The sequence below is a fragment of the Oncorhynchus clarkii genome, chromosome 22 (assembly GCF_045791955.1).
Source record: "Oncorhynchus clarkii lewisi isolate Uvic-CL-2024 chromosome 22, UVic_Ocla_1.0, whole genome shotgun sequence".
Classification (NCBI taxonomy): Eukaryota; Metazoa; Chordata; class Actinopteri; order Salmoniformes; family Salmonidae; genus Oncorhynchus; species Oncorhynchus clarkii.
The window spans coordinates 9,020,580-9,043,991 of NC_092168.1; the positions used below are offsets into that span (position 1 = coordinate 9,020,580).

At 42.3% G+C, this 23,412-nt stretch overlaps 1 protein-coding gene across 1 annotated transcript in view; it reads left to right on the forward strand.

The window, feature by feature from the left end:
- The window catches only part of LOC139380322 (bromodomain adjacent to zinc finger domain protein 2B-like), an 85,890-nt gene that overhangs the window by 30,341 nt on the left and 32,137 nt on the right, over positions 1-23,412 (forward strand). Inside the window, exon 3 of the mRNA XM_071122920.1 lies at positions 20,891-21,070. Coding sequence (XP_070979021.1) covers positions 20,893-21,070 — 178 coding nt within the window. The 5' untranslated portion in view covers positions 20,891-20,892. The remainder of the gene's footprint in view (positions 1-20,890; positions 21,071-23,412) is intronic.

The window sequence follows — 23,412 nt, forward strand, 5'->3', positions numbered from 1 at the left end:
AAGGTTCTGACACCACTGTCTGATTAACCTTTCGTTTTAATGGCTACCAGAAACACAGTGCAGACAGAGGTTGCATGCGCCACATGACTCGCTGGCTCTCGTCCGGAGACGAATGGAATCCGGGATATTGGAGAGCTCACATAATGGCGTGTTTAAAAAAAACAAAAAAAAAATGTGGTTATCTTCTTTTTGCTGTGGCCTGATGCCTGAAAGGTGTACAGCAGCCTCTCTGCTTTTCAGATCAGGAAGTGCAGTGCAGTGACGGCAGCAGCCTGGTTTCTGCTTTCTGTTATGCATGTCAAAATAACCTGGAAAAAGCACCCTATTCCAAATCCGCTCTCAAATTTTATTTGTCTTTGATAGCAGCTAGTCCTACAGTGATCGGCTCAGCTGTTGCTTGAACACGTTCTCTGTGTTTCTCAGTGGTAGTTAATGATAGTCTGGTTTATCTCCTCTGATCGGTCTTTGTACCAACATTTGCTTGGCTCAGCTATTTGAATGGATAGGCCCTGCATAGCATTAATAACACTGCCCTAACTGTTTGTTAGTATTTTATTGACGTATCCTAACAAGTCTTTCCTGTTCAAGTTTGTATCTGTGATTGAGCAGGGGCGGGCAATCGTCTAGGCTCGAGGGCCATACCGGGATTTCAAAATTCAGCAGAGGGCCACGCAGATTTTTTTTCTCTCTCTCCCCGGACCGATTTGTTTGTCAAAAGCAATTTGCGAGGCAGAAAAAGGGCAGTTGAAAACATATAGGCCCATCATAATTTCGATGTAGTTTTTATCTATTTTTAGAGTGTCTGGAGTAAATTATTGTTACCCATTTCCACTTTTGATGTTGAGGAATCCCCCATTTGTTGAAAAAAGAGCAACGCTTTTCTTTCCTTTAACATCTCTGGTTGCCAAATAAAGTTCAGTTGTCTCTGTGATGCTTTACAGCGGGGGGAAAAATTGATGTTGTTTTGGAGGTTCAAGTTGATTTACACGTAACATCTGTCTTTGACAGGTGTGAGGTACCACCAAGGCTATGCCCTGACTCTTTCCTTCTCTAAATTATATAGATTAATCAAACTGGGGCATCTGTAGCTATGCAGGCCAGGGCCCATATCTACAAAGCGGCTCAGAGTAGGAGTTTTGTATCAGTTTTGTCTTTAAGATCATAAGATTATATGGTGGCAATTCCACGGTAACGGAATTGTGTGAGATGTATGCAAACACAAACCATTGAAATCAAAGTTTAACAAACCACACAACTCTATGCTCAAGGACTACTTTTAAGAATTTACACTTTTACAAAAACACATTTACTGGAACAACTTTGCAGATTTTTGTGTCCACGTTTTCCAAAAGCTCTTAAATATCAGCTCCGAATTTAGATTTGACGATTTCTGCAGAAAGAATGGGGTGTCAGCTATGACATGACACATCGACTTTGAAAAAAAGTATATTTTGATCTGTACTACACATAAATACAGAATGCCATTCTCTTCATGGTGATGTATCCTAAACAGGTACACAAAGGTAGAAATATGCAATATCCTCCTGTTGCATATTTGGGTATTATTCTACACACGGGCTATTATTTTAATAAACTCTGCCCCCAAACAAGACCACATTTGGTTGGACCAGACCAGACCACATCTGGACATCAAATTACAGCACAGTAGTGCTCAGAGTACAGCACAGAACCTTAGAATTCAGTAGAGTACTGTATAGTGCAGTTCAGTAGAGTTAAACACAATACATTATAGTGTATTCAACTCAAGTGTACTCTGTGTACTGTACTGAACTAGGACCTATACTCTTCTTTACACTAGTATATGGTGCTGTACTCTACTGAACAATACTCTACATTTCTTTAATGTACTAACCTAACTGTGGTTTGTGACTACTATGATTTCCCAGCGTAGCCAATTCATTTGCAGACATTGAGTTTTAATCACTTAATAATTCATAGACAGATGTATCAGTAAAAACACTAATTGATAGGTCTACCTTTTACTTGTTACTTCTGTGAACTTGCATTATCCTCATGAGGAGAGAAATTAGAAAGTATCTTAAAGATATGTGTGGTTTTGATAACGGAAGGCAGTGTTTCTTAAACTTACAGAAGGCAGAAACATTTCTCAAACTAAATATGTGATGATATTAGATGGCAGGAGTCTTTTACTTCAACATTATTGTGTTTTGATATATTTCTAATTACCTTTTTGACTTTTCTGGAAAATGTTTTTAAAACCCCTTTTCCATCTGTTTGATCAGAAATCAAAGCCTTTGCTTATTCCAAATTTTTGGGATGGAAAATGGTTGAAAAATGTAAACTCAGCAAAAAAAAGAAATGTCCTTTTTTCCCTGGCCCTGTCTTTAAAGATAAGTAAAAATACAAATAACTTCACTGTAAAGGGTTTAAACACTGTTTCCCATGCTTGTTCAATGAACCATTAACAATTAATGAACATGCACCTATGGAACGGTCGTTAAGACACTAACAGCTTACATACATAGGTAGGCAATTAAAAAATATTAAAAAAAAAAAGTTTTTTAACCTTTATTTAACTAGGCAAGTCAGTTAAGAACAAATTCTTATTTTCAATGACAGCCTAGGAACAGCGGGTTAACTGCCTGTTCAGGGGCAGAACGACAGATTTGTACCTTGTCAGCTCGGGGATTTGAACTTGCAACGCTCTAATCACTAGGCTAACCTGCCGCCCCAATTAAGGTCACAGTTATGAAAACTTAAGACACTAAAGAGGCCTTTCTACTGACTCTGAAAAACACCAAAAGAAAGATGCCCAGGGTCCCTCATCTGCGTGAACATGCCTTAGGGCATGCTGCAAGGAGGAATGAGGACTGCAGATGTGGCCAGGGCAATAAATTGCAATGTCCGTACTGTGAGATGCCTAAGACAGAGCTACAGAGAGACAGGACGGACAGCTGATCGTCCTCGCAGTGGCAGACCACGTGTAACAACCTGCAAAGGATCGGTACATCCGAACATCACACCTGCGGGACAGGTGCAGGATGGCATCAACAACTGCCTGAGTTACACCAGGAACGCACAATCCCTTCATCAGGGCTCAGACTGTCCGCAATAGGGTGAGAGAGGCTGGACTGAGGGCTTGTAGGCCTGTTGTAAGGCAGCTCCTCACCAGACATCACCGGCAACAACGTCGCCTATGGTCACAAACCCACCGTCGCTGGACCAGACAGGACTGGCAAAAGTGCTCTTCACTGACGAGTCGCACCAGGGGTGATGGTCGGATTCGCGTTTATCGTCGAAGAAATGAGCGTTACACCGAGGCCTGTACTCTGGAGCGGGAGCAATTTGGAGATGGAGGGTTGGACTGCGCTTGTTGTCATTGCAGGCAATCTCAACGCTGTGCGTTACAGGGAAGACATCCTCCTCCCTCATGTGGTAGAGGATACTGTAATCAACTGTCTATGGCCTCAAACGTTCTGTCTGTGGCCTCAAACTAGGCTGCTGATTGGCTCTTGAACAGGAAGACGTGGCAGGACAACAGATTAGCGTAACCGCTACTGTTGTCATAGGTTTACTGTAAAATGCAAATAAACAATAGGCCTAGGCCATAATGCACTGGTATTCATTTTGCAATGTTTTCCTCTCAACCAGAGGGAGAGATAAGCACCCTGACTGTCTAGCCACTGTCAGTTTACATATGGTGCCTTCAGAAAGTATTCATACCCCTTTTTCCACATTTTGTTGTGTTACGGCCTGAATTTAAAAATGATTAAACAGATTTTTTGGGGGGTCACTGGCCTACACACAATACCACTTAATGTCAAAGTGGAATTATGTTTTTCAATATTTTTACTAATTTAATAAAAATACAAAGCTGAAATGTCTCGAGTCAAAAGGTGTTCAAGCCCTTTGTTATGGCAAGTCTAAATATGATCAGTAGTAAAAATGTGTTTAAGTTGCCTGGACTCCAGTGATTTTCCAATGCCTCGCACAGAAAGGCAATTATTGGTAGCAGACATTGAATATTCATTTCACTTTAGATGGTGTATCACATGTGTCCTTCACAACTCCGTTGCCGGAGAGGAAGGAAACCGCTCACGGATTTCACCATGTGGCCAATGGTGACTTTACAGAGTTTAATGGCTGTGATAGGAGAACTTTGGATGGATCAACATCATTGTAGTTACTCCAGAATACGAACCTAAATGACGGAGTGAAAAGAAGGAAGCCTGTTTGTGACAAATCCAACGCAACAAAGTGTACCACTCTTCATATTTTCAAGCATGATGGTGGCTGCATCATGTTATGGGTATGCTTGGTATCGGCAAAGACTAGGGAGGTTTTTTTAAAAATACAAATACACAGAATAGAGCTAGGATCAGGCAAAATCCTAGAGGAAAACCTGGTTGTCTGCTTTCCACCAGACACAGTGAAATGAATTCACCTTTCAGCAGGACGATAACCTAAAACACAAGGCCAAAACTACACTGGAGTTGCTTACCAAGAAGACAGTGACTTTCTGAGTGGACTTATGCATCCTGTTTGCAACAAGGCGCTAATGAAATATTGCAAAAAATCCAATACAACACATTACTGAGTACCACTCTCCATATTTTCAAGCGTAGTGGTGGCTGCATCATGTTATGGGTTCGCTTGTAATTGTTAAAGATTGGGGAATTTTTCAGGATAAAAAAAATAAACAGAATTGAGCTAAGCACAGGCACAATCCTAGATTGAATACTTATCTATTCAAGATATATTCGTTTTTCATTTGTCATTGAATTTTTTTATTTTTAGAAATGTTACATTTTCTTCCACTTTGACATTAGAGTATTTTGTGTATATCATTGACACAAACATGTCAATTAAATCCATTTTAGTCCCACTTTGTAACACAACAAAATGTGGAATAAGTCAAGGGGTGTGAATATTTTTTTTGCGGCTATTTAATAGTGAATGCCAATTCACAGCCTAATTGGTGGGGTGATTGTACCAGTGTGGCGGTTAATTTCGAATTGGAAAAACCTCTTTACATCCAGATATTTAAACCGTCACCAAGAACACAATGCATCATTTCCCATTCGTTTAATGTCCCGTTATTTGCACATCTTTAAAGTCTTGACTCTTGCCTCGACTCCTTCCAGCTGTATTGGGATACTTGGGCTACTTTTTTTGTGTTTACTTAAACGGTAATGTTTGCTCTCAGAGAGGCTTTAGATGTTCACATTGCGACGTTCACGGCTTCTAAATTGTCATTTTACACTTAGCCCTGGGCAAGCCCCCGGCTAACCTGGGATTGGGATTTAAGTGTCTCTCATACAAAGTAGAAATTAGGCCAAATGTGAAACACTCCATTTTATTCATCACAGCTGAATACAAATTACTTCACTGTGTGACTTTTTTGTCCACAAACATCATAAGGACACATACCACTTGTTTCCCCTAATTGAATTCTTTCGGAATGAAAAACAGTGGTAATAGTCGCTACACTAGCATATTTATTGAGCGTCCAAGTTGTTTTGTCTATTAGTCTATTCCCTTTTTGATTTTTTTGACCGATGCAAGATAACCGGCTGAGGCGTGACCAATCACAAAGATCAGTTGGGCAACACCATTCAGACATTTGGCGAGAATCGTATCTGCTTGTTTATCCATCTGTTGCTGTGTACACTTATTAGTACAACGCAACAAAGTTGCATGTGTGATTTTATTTCCGTTTTATACTCTGCTGTAATGGATTGTACCGCAGGTAGGAATTCCTAATAGGAATGGAGGACTACTGACTGCGCTTTCACAGACCCGCATGTATTTTATTCAAGGTTCTGAAAGGATCGCCTGCAGAAGGTGTAATGATCATAGTTTTCCGTGCGATTTGAGTTTTATTCCAATCAAGCTCTATGAAATCAGACGGCGTATTCTTTAAGGCTGTTCTATTCATGCAGGGATGAAATATCCCTGTGCAAGGTATTTTTCTGGCCCGTTTCTGTTGTTACAGACGGCTCTCTGGAGTGTTACCCGCTTGATTATAAATGCACATTTCTCACATTAAGGAAATGGGTTTAGTTTAAGGTTACGCAGGGTTATATGTTTCAAGATAATTACTCTGCAACACTCAAAAACAGAAATGATACACAAATGATTTCAAGACTAAAAGACCAAAGAGGTATATTGGTTGAAATGAGAGTTCTCTTTCATAATTGCATACAATGTTGTTGAGTGGTGTGTGTGTGTGTGTGTGTGTGTGTGTGTTGTGGAGATGAATCATAGAAGCAACTTTAAAGATATTGCTAGCCTAATGCTAAGCACGTTTTATTTTCTAGGTAGGCCTATCTATATTGCTGGAGTTAATTTATGATATAGGCCTAGGCAGCATGTTGAGATGAAGGCTAAACCAATTTCCAAAATGCAGAAAGCAGCTTGAAAGACGTTTTTATAATGAGCAACATGCAGTCTTTGCATTTCCATCAGTGAAAGGGCTAAGTGATTATATTAGACTCTTAACTGACACAGTAGGGAAAGCACAACACAGTAGGCTAGATTTTAATGGGCATACAGAATAGCTATTCCGTTTCATTGGAATACATTTTTTTCTTTGCATAATGCTTCTCTATCGGTTGTTTGTAGTGGTAGCCTTTTTAAAAATGGGCTGTCAGTTTTGTATTAGTAAAAAGAACAACGCGCTGTGTGCTTCGCTAGGGTTAATTGTGGGAAGATGCGCTCCTGGTAATTAGAAGTCAATTCACAAAAGTGATTAGATTATGCTAATCACGGGCGATAATATCTTTAAAACGGAGAGCAGAAATGACAATGCAGCCACCTTCTGAGACTATTTCCTCGGTTGTGTGTCTTGAGATGTGTGCCTTATTTCCCGCATGACTGGCTTAAAGATGGCCGTGTGAGAAACTGTCTGTCAGCTGACCAACAACACCCGGTGTTTAGAAGCAAAAAACGCATGTGGCTTCTCAAATTGTATTTATTTTTTCTCTCTCTCATTTGCAGATATCGTTTGTCACATTTTTCTGTTATTCGTGACGCTTTTATTTCTCCCTTTAGGATTCGGTAAGGTAATAAGCCTATGCTTTTGGCTTGGTTAGCTTCTTCAGAGTTTTTTTATTTGCTTTGTGTATAGCAATAGTGTGAAAATCTACTTCCACGCAGAGATAGTGCTGTGAGGTTGATTGACAGATTAAGGTGAATGGCCGGTGTGCTGGAGATGAGTGGGGGGTTGTCGTTGTGTGCTGTGACGAGCCAGGGTTCCTTTCTTCCCATTGTGCTAAAGCAAGGACCATGGCTCTGCTCTGCTCTGCTGCAGGTTCACTGAGTGCCTCCATGCCTCTCAAATTACGAGCCTGCACCACTCAAACAAGCCACCCAGCCACAGCACCCTACACACCAGCCCTCATGTCTGCAATCCTTGAAACTGCTCTCTGTCTGATTCACCCTGCCAAACCCTCCTTCTCATTCCTGATCGTTTCTACCATCTTTGATACTGTAGCCTTAGGTTTTTGGCATCGTAGGACACAAAGTTCACAAAACCAAGGCCTCAGTTATCCACCAGTTAGCACCACGTATAGTTGGATGTTGTGTTAGAGGCGGCCTTGGGCGAGCCAGTGTCTCCCTGAGTGTGGAACTCCCTGTTGTGCTAGAAGAATGTGACGGGGCTGCTGGCCTCTCCTTGCCCCAACTTCGCTGCTGCCGCCCATGCTATCTTAATCATGCTTCGTCTTATCTGGAATTTCTAGGGCCTCTCCGGTCTCACTGTGGGACAAGAATTTGGTTTCAGGATTTGGAATCGTAATCCTGTGTTTTCCCCATACTGATTGGTGACAGGAGAGGAGAAAACTGCCCTATTCCAAAAGAAAGCTGAGGAATAGGCTAAACCTTATACGGTCTTAGGAAATTGGCATGTCCTACATATCACCTGTTTTCTCTGAGCAATGAGAATGCATGACGTGACATGTACCTCTATTGAAGGTTGAGTTTATGCCACAGATTGATCAACTCTGCACTTTTTCGGTTTAGTCATAGTTGTAACACGCTGTGTAAGGCTCCGACAGAGCCCAGTCAGATTGACACACGTTAGCATCGAGGTGAACTGAACGTTTCACTTCAGTGGTTGAGTGTGTATTATAGCCTCTCAGTGTTTCTGGTGCCCACCAGTCTTTTTGACTGTACCACTGGATATATGGAGTGACGAATGCCCCGCCCGGGATGCTTTGCTGTGGATCTGTTTTTTTATTTTTTTTATTGCTTCACTCCTCAGACGCGTCCCAAATGCAACCTGATTTCCTTTTTAGTGCCCTTAGGGAATACCCTAGGGCTTAGGGGGCCATTTGGGACGCAGACCCATGTATAGTGCTGCAGATAGGAGATTTACAGTGTATGCTCCTGGCTTCCTCTGGTGTTTACCTTGATCCTGGCCCGCCTTGTCTCTCAGCCCCAGCACCTGACAGGGTCAGAGAACTGGCATAAAAGGTGTTTGTTGCCCCTCTCATTCCCTCCGTACGTACATAGAGTTGAAGTCGGAAGTTTACATACACCTTAGCCAAATACATTTACACTCAGTTTTTCACAATTTCTGACATTTAATCCTAGTAAAAATTCCCTGTCTTAGGTCAGTTAGGATCACCACTTTATTTTAAGAATGTGAAATGTCAGAATAATAGTTGAGAGTGATTAATTTCAGCTTTTATTTCTTTCATCACCTTCCCAGTGGGTCAGAAGTTTACATACACTCAATTAGAATTTGGTAGCATTGCCTTTAAATTGTTTAACTTGGGTCAAATGTTTCGGGTAGCCTTCCACAAGCTTCCCACAATAAGTTGGGTGGCTTTTGGCCCATTCCTTCTGACAGAGCTGGTGTAACTGAGTCAGGTTTGTAGGCCTCCTTGCGTGCACATGATTTTTCAGTTCTGCCCACACATTTTCTATAGGATTGAGGTCAGGGCTTTGTGATGGCCACTCCAATACCTTGACTTTGTTATCCTTAAGCCATTTTTCCACAACTTTGGAAGTATGCTTGGGGTCATTGTCCATTTGGAAGACCCATTTGCGACTAAGCTTTAACTTCCTGACTGATGTCTTGAGATGTCTCAATATATCCACACCATTTTCCATCCTCATGATGCTATCTATTTTGTGAAGTGCACCAGTCCCACCCGCAGCAAAGCACTCCCACAACATGATGCTGCCACCCCCGTGCTTCACGATTGGGATAGTGTTCTTTGGCTTGCAAGCCTCCCACTTTTTCCTCCTAACATAACAATGGTCATTATGGCCAAACAGTTCTATTTGTGTTTCATCAGACCACAGACATTTCTCCAAAAAGTACGCTCTTTGTCCCCATGTGCAGTTGCAAACCGTAGTCTGGCTTTTTTATTGCAGTTTTGGAGCAGTGGCTTCTTCCTTGCTGAGCAGCCTTACAGGTTATGTCGATATAGGACTCGTTTTACTGTGGATATAGATACTTTTGTACCTATTTCCTCCATCTTCACAAGGTCGTTTTCTGTTGTTCTGGGATTGATTTGCACTTTTCGCACAAGTACGTTCATCTCTAGGAGACAGAACGCTTCTCCTCCTGGATGAACCAGACTTGTCGAGGTCTGCAATTCTTGGCTGATTTTCTTTTGATTTTCCCATGATGTCAAGCAAAGAGGCACTGAGTTTGAATGTAGGCCTTGAAATACATCCACAGGTACACCTCCAATTGACTCAAATGATGTCAATTAGCCTATCAGAAGCTTCATATCATTTTCTGGAATTTTCCAAGCTGTTTAAAGGCACAGTCAACTTAGTGTATGTAAACGTCTGCCCCACTGGAATTGTGAAATAATTTGTCTGTAAACAATTGTTGGAAAAATTACTTGTGTCATGTACAAAGTAGATGTCTTAATTGACTTGCCAAAACTATAGTTTGTTAACAATGAGTTTTAATGACTCCAACCTAAGGGAATGTAAACTTCCATCTTCAACTGTAAATAGCTACGAGATGTTTTATTTGGTCGTACCTGAGCCTGAAGGTCAGTGACATTGCGCCGTGTTTCCCAAAAGCCCGGCGGTATCCTTGGACTTTGTCTCCCATTTTGTTTCTGGCAGTTGTAGGCTAGCTTGTGAAAGTAGCAATGTGTCAGACGTGACCTCACAACCTAAGGAGCTACACCATTGCCAAAACTACTGCCTAGCCCACTGGCAGAACTAGGGCCTAATCTGGAAACCACTCGATTACAAATAACGTGGAATTACTCATCGATTTACGTTCAAAAGAAAGGAATTTTCTAACTTGCCTTTAATGTATTAAACCGTTGTTCTACCTAATGGGATATTGCCAGTGAAGATGTCGTTCCTGTATTACAGTAGAATTAGCAGAGGGAAAATGCCCTTGGGTCTGACGTGTTTTATTCAGCGGTGTAGAAGGAAGGATAACCTTTGCACCAGCAGCCTAGTCTCATGTTTAATTTGTATCTCTGTCTCCTCCCCTGTAATGTGATTGCGTTCTATTTATATTCAAGCCTCTTCTCTCCTGTTAAAATATACACTCTCCTCCCCCATAATATTACACGGAGGGTTTTTAAACGCTGAATGTATTTCTGAATAGGAGTCGTGGTCCAAATGGGTTAACACCTTTTTGCTTTGTGTGGATAATTGAAGTCGCACGTTAAAGCTGTATGCAAATTATGTTTTCCTGAGACGCCAATACTTTGGTTGTTGTAACACATTTTTGGTTTTGAAAAATCTAATAGACAAGTCAAACGTCATAGTCCACACTACAATATTTTTTTTCGCTAAGAAAAAACTGTTTTTTTGCTCAATGAAATTGCAGTTGGGAGAGCTGCACAGTTTTGAGTAGCCTATCAATAGGCCTAATATAGGTCACTTAACATTTGATGTAATGCAGCACAGGAAATGTGTTTACCAGTGTGTTTATGTAACAAAATGTGAGGCCTCTGTGTAGCTTAATTTGTAAAGCATTTTCCTCAAGCTCTGTAAAGGTGGAGCCGCATCTTGGGTGACAATGGCACATTAGGCTGTTGCTTTTAGAGGCCCTCATTTTTCCAGGCTGAAAGCAGTAGCCATTTGCTTTTTGTCTTGCCTCACATGCGTGTCATCTGCATTATGCACATCATGACCGGAAAAGGCTCCAATCAGAGACCACTGATGAAGGTCTTTCTCTCCTCCTGTAATTTTTCTTCCCTTTGCCTTCTCTCTCGCTCTCTCTCTCTTGCTCTCTCTCTTGCTCTCTCTCTCTTGCTCTCTCTCTCTTGCTCTCTCTCTCTTGCTCTCTCTCTTGCGCTCTCGCGCTCTCTCTCTCTTGCGCTCTCTTGCGCTCTCTTGCGCTCTCTTGCTCTCTCTTGCTCTCTCGCGCTCTCTCTTGCTCTCTCTTGCTCTCGCGCTCTCTCTCTCTTGCTCTCTCTTGCTCTCTCGTGCTTGCTCTCTCTTGCGCTCTCGCTCTCTCTCCCTCCCTCCCTGTGGTTTTATTGCCTTCTCTTTCTCTCTCTCCATCTCTTTCTCTGTGACTATGAATACTATGTAGATTGAAATAAATCCGTTTAGATTATATAGTTTATAGGCCTAGTTGGCTAAATACACTTCTTGTATCTTAAACACATTCTGTACTTCATTCTACAATGTCAGGCTCATCGCTTCACAGGGTGTATCGGCACCATAGTACCATTTCCTACTTTTGATTAAACAGAACTTGAACATTAACACTGTTGCACCATGGCCCTCATTTAGACTCTTATTTTCTAATTTCTCCCTTATCAGCAACAGATAATCATTGTGACTTAGCCTGGGGAGAGGAACAGTTGAGCAAATGGTTTAGGAGTAAAGAAGAGATGGGGAATTGATGTAATGTACAGTAATAACAATGTGACTATCTCTAACAAGCATTGGCTTGCCAGTTGCCATCATGCTCTCTCCTCCCTGCATTTGGGATGTGCACCATCCCCATGAACAGCTTCTGTTGTAATGGGCCTCTCTAAATATAGTTACATTTTAGTCATTTATCCAGAGTGACTTACTGGAGCAATCCGGTTTAAGGGCCTTGCTCAAGGGCACATCGGCAGATTTTGTTCACCTAGTTGGCCCAGCAACCTATCGGATCTTTCGGTTACTGGCTCAACGCTCTTAACCGCTAGGCTACCTGCCACTACATACATTTTAAGAAGTCACATGAAAGCAGTTGTAATGTGGGAGGAATCACTTGGAAGGTACCATGGAAAGGAAGGTAGCCTATATTCCAGGGTCCGCACAAAGTGCTTAAAGTACTTGATTTCGGCACTCTGAAGTTCAAGTACTGGAATACCTTTTAAAATCAGACATTTTTTTTCACTAGTTGGTACTTGAAAAGTACATTAAAATGAGAGGAGAACAGAAAATTATCAAATAGTTATGTTAATATGAAAGTCTTAGAACAATTTATTGGTCTTCCGAATTAATTTCCAGTCAGACTACAGCGTTTTATTTCCTCACGTTTGATGCTCTGGTTGCCAGGCGAGCCTGCTCATTTCACCCGCACTGTCACTCTGCCAGGCAGGTACAGAACTGTCTGATTAGTCACCGCCAAACGTCACATTTGATTAAAATGCTGATGTTAATGTTTATGACTGGGTTTTGCTTTTCACAGACCCAACCAGGGATGTAGTGGAGGATAAACGCGGTATACACACCTTTTTTAAAATTGTATTTGTGAAATAGCGTTTACTCACCTTTTTTAAATTTGGTTAGTTTGGTTAGTTATCGTATACCCACTTATTATTGTGTTCCCAGGGCTGATTAACGCTCAGAAGGCTTTTCATCTGAGTTCTAATCACGCCTACCTCTGAACGAGTGGAATCATGAATGATTCATGTATACTCGTTATGTTCGTTTGCTCCCCAGGATTTGCCTTGTTAGCAGCACATTCATTCACTACTCTGTCCAATGGGAAACTCCGCCCACGACATAGGTTGAGAGGTGAAACAAACTACCTCAGCCCAGACCTACAGTGGCAAGTGGCAGAAAGATGCCGCTAACAGTAGGATTTTGTTTTAAATCCCTCAACTCCTGCCGTGTCAACAGACATTCCCCAAACAAAACCCCACCTGCTTCTCGGAGAATGAGTGTACAACCTAGTAAATAGTCGCTGATTTTTCAGTCTGATGTCTAGCTAGCACGGTAGCTCAAGGGCACTGGCTAGAAGGATAAAGTTAGAAGCTAACATTGAACGGAGCCTGACCTCAGCAGGAGCAGTTGACTGAAATTAAGCTAGCTATAATCAAAAGATGAGCTACTATACTTTCTCATAACAAAATACCTTTTCTTTACAGATAGTAGTGAGACAGACAGTGGTGAGTCAGGCTGCAGTAAACGAAGCAAAGGTGATACACAGAGAGAGAGGAAGCATTTAGGGGTGGCAGGTAGCCTAGTGGTTAGAGCGTTGGGCTAGTAACCGAAAGGTTGCCAGGACGGATCCCCGAGCTGACAAGGTAAAAATGTTGTTCTGCCCCTTAACAAGGCAGCTAACCCACTGTTCCCTGGGTAGGCCGTCATTGTAAATAAGAATTTGTTCTTAACTGACTTGCATAGTTTTTTTTCAATAAAAAATTTAAGCAAGCAGGGCGAGAGGTCTGGGACCCATGTGGGGTCCACAAAAATGTAAATGTGGTCCCCTGAAAGAATCTTTAATCTTATCAAACACATTAACATGTATTCTATACACATTTGAAGATTAACAACATTTTAGTCAACTAAGGGCCTTTTACACTGCCCAAATTCACTTTCATGTTATTCTATTGAAACCCTAAAGAAGCACTAGTGCAATTGTCAAAATTCTTTGTAATGCACATATCATTTTTCATCACAGAATTCAACGTTTTGAAAGAAATGCTTCCAAAACTATTGGGAATAGTATGGTCTTGTTTGACTCTAGCACCGGTGCATATTAGTGCTCTTCAAATGGGGCCCCTTCGTAAGTGTGTTTTGTAGTAGAGGTCGACCGATTATGATTTTTCAACGCCGATACCTATTATTGGAGGACAAAAAAAGCCGCTATCGATTAATCGGCTGATTTTTTTTTTTTTTTTTTGTAATAATGACAATTACAACAATACTGAAGGAACACTTATTTTAACTTAATATAATACATCAATAAAATCAATTTAGCCTCAAATAAATAATGAAACAGGTTCAATTTGGTTTAAATAATGCAAAAACAAAGTGTTGGAGAAGACAGTAAAAGTGCAATATGTGCCACGTAAGAAATATGTGCCACGTAAGAAATGAGTCTTCAATATTCCCAGGTAAGAAGTTTTAGGTAGTAGTTATTATAGGAATTATAGGACTATTTCTCTCTATACCATTTGTATTTCATATATTGACTATATGGATGTTCTTATAGGCACTTTAGTATTGCCAGTGTAACAGTGTAGCCTCCGTACCTCTCCTCGCTCCTACCTGGGCTCGAACCAGGAACACAACGACAACAGCCACCCTCGAAGCACCGTTACCCATGCAGAGCAAGGGGAACAACTACTCCAAGTCTCAGAGCGAGTGATGTTTGAAACGCTATTAGCGCGCACCCCGCTAACTAGCTAGCCAATTCACATCACATCGTTACGCCAGCCTAATCTCGGGAGTTGATAGGCTTGAAGTCATAAACAGCAGAGCTGCTGGGAAAACGCACGAAAGTGCTGTTTGAATGAATGCTTATGAGCCTGCTGGTGCCTATCATCGCTCAGTCAGAGCAGTCTATCAAATCATAGACTTAATTATAACATAATAACACACAGAAATGCGAGCCTTAGGTCATTAATATGGTCGAATCCGGAAACTATCATCTCGAAAACAAAACGTTTATTATTTCAGTGAAATACGGAACCGTTCGGTATTTTATCTAACGGGTGGCATCCATAAGTCTAAATATTCCTGTTACATTGCACAACCTTCAATGTTATGTCATAATTACGTAAAATTCTGGCAAATTAGTTTGCAATGAGCCAGGCGGCCCAAACTGTTGAATATACCCTGACTCTGCGTGCAATGAACGCAAGAGAAATGACACAATTTTACCTGGTTAATATCGCCTGCTAACCTGGATTTCTTTTAGCTAAATATGCAGGTTTAAAAATATATTCTTCTGTGTATTGATTTTAAGAAAGGCATTGGTGTTTATGGTTAGGTACACATTGGAGCAACCGACAGTCCTTTTTCGCGAATGTGCACTGCACCGGTTTATATGCAACGCAGGACACGCTAGATAAACTAGTAATATCATCAACCATGTGTAGTTATAACTAGTCATTATGATTGATTAAGTTTAATGCTAGCTAGCAACTTACCATGGCTTCTTACTGCATTCGCGTAACAGGCGGGTTCCACGTGAGGCAGGTGGTTAGAGCGTTGGACTAGTTAACCTTAAGGTTGCAAGATTGAATCCCTGAGCTGACAAGGTAAAAATCTGTCGTTCTGCCCCTGAACAAAGCAGTAAACCCACCGTTCCTAGGTCTTCATTGTAAATAAGAATGTGTTCTTAACTGACTTGCCTAGTTAAATAAAGGTATAAAAAAAATTGCAAAATCGGTGTCCAATTAATCGGCCATTTCGATTAATCGGTCGACCTCTAGTTTGTAGGCACCAACCTGAGACTTAGCCTACTGGCCTACTTAGTCTGGTGTCAACCTGCCTTAATGGCTAGCAACAGCAGATCAACTGATGAACGCATGCCTTTCTCCTTCCTCTCTCCCTCCTCTGTCTGTGTCTAATTTAAAATGTGCAGGACCAGGGATCCATATTTGATGGCTTGGTGGTGATGGGCCAGAAAAGACAGCAGGCCCAGGAATGTGTTTCGTGATGGATGTCAGTCTGCATGGAACACGTGGGATTCCTGTTTGTGGACCCCTGCGTGCTGTACGTTGTGCCCCATGACCACTCCAAATGGATCTGCCTCCGCTAGCTCCACTGCACTCGGTCCCCCGCTAGCTCGCTAGCGCCGCCGACCATGGACAAATGTGTTTCCTTTCAACAGTTGTCACACTAAACTTCCACATCATTTATCAGAGTTAATTTGCCTCCCAAACCACCCCTTCATCATTTGTTCACGGTGGCGTTCGATATGTGTTTTCCGGCAGTCGATGCGTACAGAATGACTCTTCTCCTAAAATATGTAAGCACCCGGAGGAATGATGATGACCGAACACCCTGCCTTTTTGTGTTTTGTGGGTCATTCTTATGAACACAAATGGATTATTATCCCAGCGTTATGAACACAGCTGGATCTGCCGTGTGGAGTGGAATGATACGTGTGCCCTTGCATACTAGGTCAAAAATGTGATTACAGCTTGGGCTGTAAAGGACTAAACGTCATGTAGCCTGGCTGTGGCAGACGGACAGACAGACGACAGAGGTTGTTGTACTGGACGAGGTGTTTCGTTGGATCAGGGCAGCAGGTGACAAAGCCAAAGTGGTCTGAAAAGGCTGAAGGACGCTGTCCATTTGAACGAACACTACACTGCCATCTGCCACCCAGAACTCAATTAACTTGTTGTACTTCCTTTCCCTTCAGAGTAATGCAGGGCTTGACATTCAATAGTAAAAACAACAACATAACTGGTTTGTCTATGTCCTCTATAAACGAGCGTACTGTTTTGGCTTACACCTTCATAAATTGGATGATAACATTTTGGACTTATTTTCTTATAAATAGTACCAAGTGTAATGCTACATCCCTGTCATTACGAACAGCATAGCCTGCATCTTGGACCAAAACCCAAAGGACTGCATGGGTTTTCTTTGTCTCGCAGCATTGTGGTGTAAACAAGGTTCCCACTACAAGCACACTGCCTGAGATGAATGGTTAAACCAGACTGCCCTGTGCTGAAGCTTTGGAACGTTCCCAGTGTTTTTTTTTCTTTCTTCCACTTTCCCCGGTTACATCCTCTCACGGCAGCTCCGTCAGCCTATCACCTCCCTCACCAAAATATGAAGAGGCCCGTTTTTGATAATGATTGGATGTGTTGGTTATCAGAGTTTGGGGGGAGGCGAGAGAGAGAGGTGCTCTTTTTAAAGTCGTCTCATTCCTTTCATCATAGCGCATCGTGCCTCTCGCTCCAACGCACTCCGTCAGATGTGTCCCAATCGAAAGTTCCCCCCATTAGAGGACCGGGGCCGAGGCTAACAGAGCACTTCATCACTGTCCAGGTAGGCAGTGGGAGTCGGTGCCAAAAGGACAGCAGCAGACAGCTACATACATGCAGGCAGAATTGAGGTCTGTCTGTCTCTCTGCCATGCTGTTTGATGCTCTGGGGAGCTTTCCTGGTATTTTCAGCATATCTGTGGATGTTACCAGCCACGCTGACCTCAGACACTTTCCATTTTCAACCCTCTTCCTCTGTATTAACCAGCCCCCACGGGGAGCACCTCTCCTCACGGGCAGGCAGACATGCAACAAAAAACTGGCAGAAATAATGCACTTCGCTTCGGCCCTCCATTTCCGCTGGGTGAACTCAGAGGGGATTGGGAGTGAGGTGGGTGGTGAAAGTGTTTGTCCAATTTCTTATTTTATTTTCTCTGTCACAGTCGCCCGCTGAGCAGGTTGGTTCATCCTCTTCTGCCTGTTTACATCCCCTTCCATCCCTCTGTGCCGCAAATCACACTGGCTAAACCCGAGTGGCCCGGCTATTTGTCCAGCGTAGCAAAAACCTCCTTAATTGTTTTTAGCGGGCACGGTGGACACTGGTGATTTGTGTAGGTAAAAAGAAGCTGCCTGTGTCACCTGGCAACCAACACTGCTCACGCTTCAGGAGTCGCACAAAACAATATCTGCGGCTGCAGCTAATCATCACACCATTAGGGTCAAAGAGAATTAATGCGATGTATCCACCGACCACGGTTATCATTTGCCATATTAATGGACAGGCGTGTTAAGCCTATTTCTCCATTACATATGGTTTATTTCACCTATTTGTGTGTGTGTGTGTGAGACAGACAGCAGGGCTGTAATTAGAGTGGAACAGGCATACAGCAAACAGACGGCGTTTGTCCAAAATGGCACCCTATTCTCTATATAGTGCACCACTCTTGACCAGGGCCCTGGTCAAAAGTAGTTCACTGCATAGGGAATAGGGTGCCACTTGAGCCGTAATCCGAGTTCATGATGAGAGCAGTCAGTGAGAGGCTAGTAGTGTAGCATGCTGCAGCTGTCTAGCTGACTTTGAATGGGGTCAGGGGATTCTGTATTCTACGCTTCCTCTCTCCGCCTCGCGATCTTTAGCATCCCCGCACCTTCCATTAGCCGGAGAAGACGTTGTGTCTGTCGCTCGATCTGTCGGCAGTCTGAATACTGCTGATCCATGCTGATGACTCTAGCGGGTTTATCACTGTTGGCATCGGCCATCTGTTACACTGGGGTGGAGAATAGTAAAACGGACAACGCACTGACACACCGACCAATCTGGCTACACTGGGAGGAAAGGAAGACAACCTACACATACCCACGGTCACAGGGAGCATAGACATGGCATTTTCCACTAAACACCAGGTCTAATGATCTCATGGCATTTCCCACTGTAAACACCAGGCCCACTGATCTCATGGCATTTCCCACTGTAAACACCAGGCCTAATGATGTCATGGCATTTCCCACTGTAAACATCAGGCCTACTGATCTGATGGCATTTCCCACTGTAAACACCAGGCCTAATGATCTCATGGCATTTCCCACTGTAAACACCAGGCCCACTGATCTCATGGCATTTCCCACTGTAAACACCAGGCCCACTGATCTCATGGCATTTCCCACTGTAAACACCAGGCCTACTGATCTGATGGCATTTCCCACTGTAAACACCAGGCCTAATGATCTCATGTCATTTCCCACTGTAAACACCAGGCCTAATGATGTCATGTCATTTCCCACTGTAAACACCAGGCCTAATGATGTCATGTCATTTCCCACTGTAAACACCAGGCCTAATGATGTCATGTCATGTCATTTCCCACTGTAAACACCAGGCCTACCTACTGATTTATTGGCGGCATGGCAGGCACCCCAGTCAAGCAGCTGCATTGTTCGAGGGGTGATATCTGCAAAACGTGTCTTTTGTTTCAGACAGAGACATTTCTCCTGGAAATCATCTCCTCACATTAGCATAGATGGCTACTTCTATGGGATCTGCAGCCTGCTGTTAGGAATCTGTGTGTCGTGTGTACTGCCATTTGTCGCATGCTGTCAGGGGCTCAAGATGGGTTGCACAAACACACTCCCAAGTCAAATGAATGTAGCTGCTCACGTGGAGGTGGTTCTATAGCAGCCGCAATACCAGCAGCCCTGTGACACGCACGTTAATCACCTAATAAAATCAAGCTAATTCTACCGCTAATCCCATTCTAATATCATTTAAGGAAAGATTGGCCTCTTAAACGCAGAAAATGCCGTCGTGCGTTAGGCTGTTTCTCATATTTTGTTTTCAATTCCCTCAAATGTTATGTTTAGTAAGTAATGAGGTTTGCGGGATTGTTTTAAGGAAACACCTGTCTCTGTGATTATTTCTGGAGACTGTTTTTCTGTTGACAGAGTGAAGCCCCTGAGACACGCGTCCGTTGTCTTGTGCAGCACAAATGAATATTGCCCAAGAGGAAATCATTTCTGCAACGTTTCACAATATAATGGAGAAGTGGGCAGACATTTATGAAAGATTAAGTGTGTGTGTGTTAAATGTGTAAGTCACACTTCTATTTAAATCCAATCATCTAGTATTTTCTCATTCAGAGCATTAAATATTTAATTTGATCATTTAGCCTACCTTCTGCCCCGTTTTATATTAAAATGCATTTGTTGTTTTGGTCAGTCTTCAGTACTTTTTATTCCTAAACTGCATATCTTAAAGAATAGGTATGCGAGATTGTTTCTTTATGATTTAAGGCTTTTGATTTAGAATATGGACACACACGAACACACACTGCAGCGTGGTTTTCCCAGTGGCGCATGGCTGTAGCTTTCATGTCATTTGTGTCGTCTCATCAGTGTTGTCGGCGCGGTGGAGGCGATGAGGGACGTTACTTGATATTCAGCGGATAGCTTTGTCTCCCAGATGTAATCACCAGCAGGCCTAGCTGCCTCCACTGCAGAGGACAGTCACCGGGGGAGATATAGAAAATTGTTTATGTGTAATGATACAATAACAAAGAAGCTAAGACTGTAAAGAACAATCTGGAAGCGTGTGTTAAAAGGGTGATTTTTCTTCGGTGGCATAAATACTCTACAAGCTGGGATATGTAGGGTGGTGATGAAATCAGGAAAGACTACTTCTAAAGAATCGGCCTGTCTACGTCTTCATTTGGATGCTGGGCAGCGCTACTGAGGTCTGTGTCAACATGGGGATTGTTAGAGAAGCCTTCATGATAGCTCTCTGCAAATGTAACTGTAGGAGAAGAATTGGGATGGAGCCACCAGTGTTTTCACTGTAGACCTTAGAGGAAAGTCTGCTGCATCATGAGCTGTGAATGACTTCAACGATTCCTGTGAAAACTGCCCATGTTAAAGGTTTAACATTCGAGTTAACAATCAACTCTTTGAGTAGCACCAGTTTTTACATCTCATATAAATGAGCTGTGAATACTCCTGTAAACCCCAGAGGGTCCTCTCTCTCCTCTCCTCTCCTCTCCTCTCCCTACGTGTACGCAGGGGAGAGAGTGTCCGTAATATGTGATAAAATACTTCTCCATATTTTCCATTGCTGCCTCAGTGGGTTAATTTAGGATATTCTCTTGCCAGTGGCCTTTGCTAAGCAGAGATATTGTTCAGGGGGTAATTCACATGTTGTGAGGGCAGGAGTTTCAGTGTGGTGGGAGTGCCTGTTTTTAGCCCCCCCCCCCCTCTACTCTTTTCTTCCCTTGCCTTTTGTAAGTGTGTTGATTGGATTGTGTTTGACAGATATGGAGTCTGGAGAGCGGCTGGCCTCCCCATCGTCAGCCCCGTCCTCCCTGCTCATCACCTCCTCCACTGTCTCCTCCGCCGTCTACTCCCCTGCCCCTGTCTCGGCCAAGACGCCCTCCCCCAAGTGCAGTCTCACCCCCAGCCCTGCCACCTTGGGCTCCCCTCTCACCACCTGTGGTACGTACAGACTCTTTCTGTCGCAGACACACACACTGATGCACAGATGAATCACGTCACATGCAAACACACTGGTTGCAAAAATAAACACACTACAAATATTTTTGATGCTGGTTATATTTGATTATTTTCCGACTGCAAATGAAACAAGGAAAGAGCATTCCCGAGTGTTAATTATGACGGATCATTAAGAAAAGCATCGTCTTCTAGCCAGTCTCTCACTATTTATTTCCTGACTGTTTGGCTAGAAATAAAAAAACATGTTGAATTAATGAATGCCGACAATTAAAAACCCTCTCTGTTTAAGAATGTTGCTCTTTACAATCTCCAGTTCAGTCGTGATTTGACGGGTCTGTCAGTCACCCCAGAGAGTGCTGCTGCCACTGCCTTTAATATGTTTTCTCTGAATACTAATTGTGGTCAAAGCCATTATGCGGTGAGCAACGGTGATGCATAAACAGTCAGATTACCCTGACCAGAAAATGAAATGCACATTTCTCAAACTGTGATTTTTTTTCTTTCTCTCTTTCATGAGAAGAATTGCCAAAAATGTGTTTCTCTCATGCTGTTACAATGAAAAAGCCATTAGAGATTCCTCCAAATAAGCTATTTTGGACATAAAGCTGGAATTAAATGTGGAAAGCACAGTGGCACCACTGAAGTCACGTTGCGGTTCTGAGAATAAAGCGAATTGAGTTATTTTGAGAGATTCCCCCCCCCCCCCCACACACACACACACACACACACACACACACTTTGGAAAGCAAAGAAAATATATTACGTATCCTGTGTTGGTCACACTTTCTAAGTGATTGAATTACACTTGCATGCTATACTTATGGTATTCATTCATTCAATTACAGTTATCTCACGTAGTACTTTTCAGATTGTTGCGATGCAATTTTTAGCTACAAATTCTCAATCGGCTTCGGAGATTACTAACCTGTTTAGGTTGAAATGTGGAAACGGGTGTTTCATTTCATAGTGCTTTGAATCGATAATGGATTGGAAAATGTGTCTTTAAGCTCATACGATGTTCCACTGACGGGCTTGATTGAAAATCTGAACTCGAGGTTTATCTGGCAGTGAAATGGATGATGATAAGGGAATTAATCGGTACAGTTCTTTTAAGGTCACAGATGCAATCAAAAAGTATATGTTGGTTGATTTGAATTGACAGGCAAGTAACTGAACTCACTTTAATGTTTAGCATTTTCATGGCAAACTTGTGTGTATGCCTAACTAAACATATCTCCACATAATTTAGGCCTACATCAGTTACTATCTTAATACTAAAATGTTAGGGAAATAAAATGACAGGAATAACCTGCAGCTAATGTGGAGATGATAATTCTCAATTTATAGTTACCATTATCTGTATTAGGCACTTTCATTTGTATGGTTGTGTGTGTGTGAATATTTTATTATAATAAATAAAAAATTAAATGGGAAAGCTGAAATCACATGCTGTAAATTGTAAGCGAACTGCTTGGAAGATGGGTTTATAGACCAGTCACAAACCCAGTGGCAGACCATAAATGCTTCAATGTAGAATGCATAAAGTGGGAAGAGGGATCAGTAATGGAGCGTTTACAAGACCCCCACGTTATATTTTTTGGAGATATGTTAGGTCAATTTTGGCCAACTATTGCAAAGCAGCCATGCAATTTCGGCCAACTATAACCAGTAATCTGTGTATATAAAGAGTTGAGCTTTTTTGTTTAGTCTTCACCCATATGTCATTATACCTAGTGAAAATCAAACGGGCTAATCATATTTCGATTTTGTATTATTAAAATAAATGGTCAAGTTTTTTCTTTTTTCTTTGAGGGATTTAGTAATGTGGAAATGTGTTCAGTCATGTTTTTGATTCATGCCCATCACCTGGCACATGGTACTGCCTGTTCGAACAGCAGGCACAGGCTTCTTTGCATGGCTGTGGCGCTAATTGAGTTTCCATGAAATATGCTACTTCGGTACTCTATCTATCTGAGAGAGGACAAAGTGGCTCGTCTCGCCAACACGGACATAGACTGTGTGAAAATTAAAGTCATTTCATTTTCTTTTTGTTTTTTTTGTTGTTGCTAGAATAGTCCGCTCAGTAACAATTGCCACGGTTTTCCCGGGAGTCCTGGGAAGAAGTGATCAGAAAGAAGCACTCTGTTCCAGAATGACCCATTCACACTGATGCACTCTAAGCACAACATCTCTGACAGTCTCTCTATTTTGTCAGCCTTCAGAGAGTAGTGGAGAGGCAGGAGTGATCTGTCAGGTGCATGGAGGAGGAAATGTTGCATTATCGGCTGACCAAATGTCCTGCGGCAATTTAAAAATACATGAAA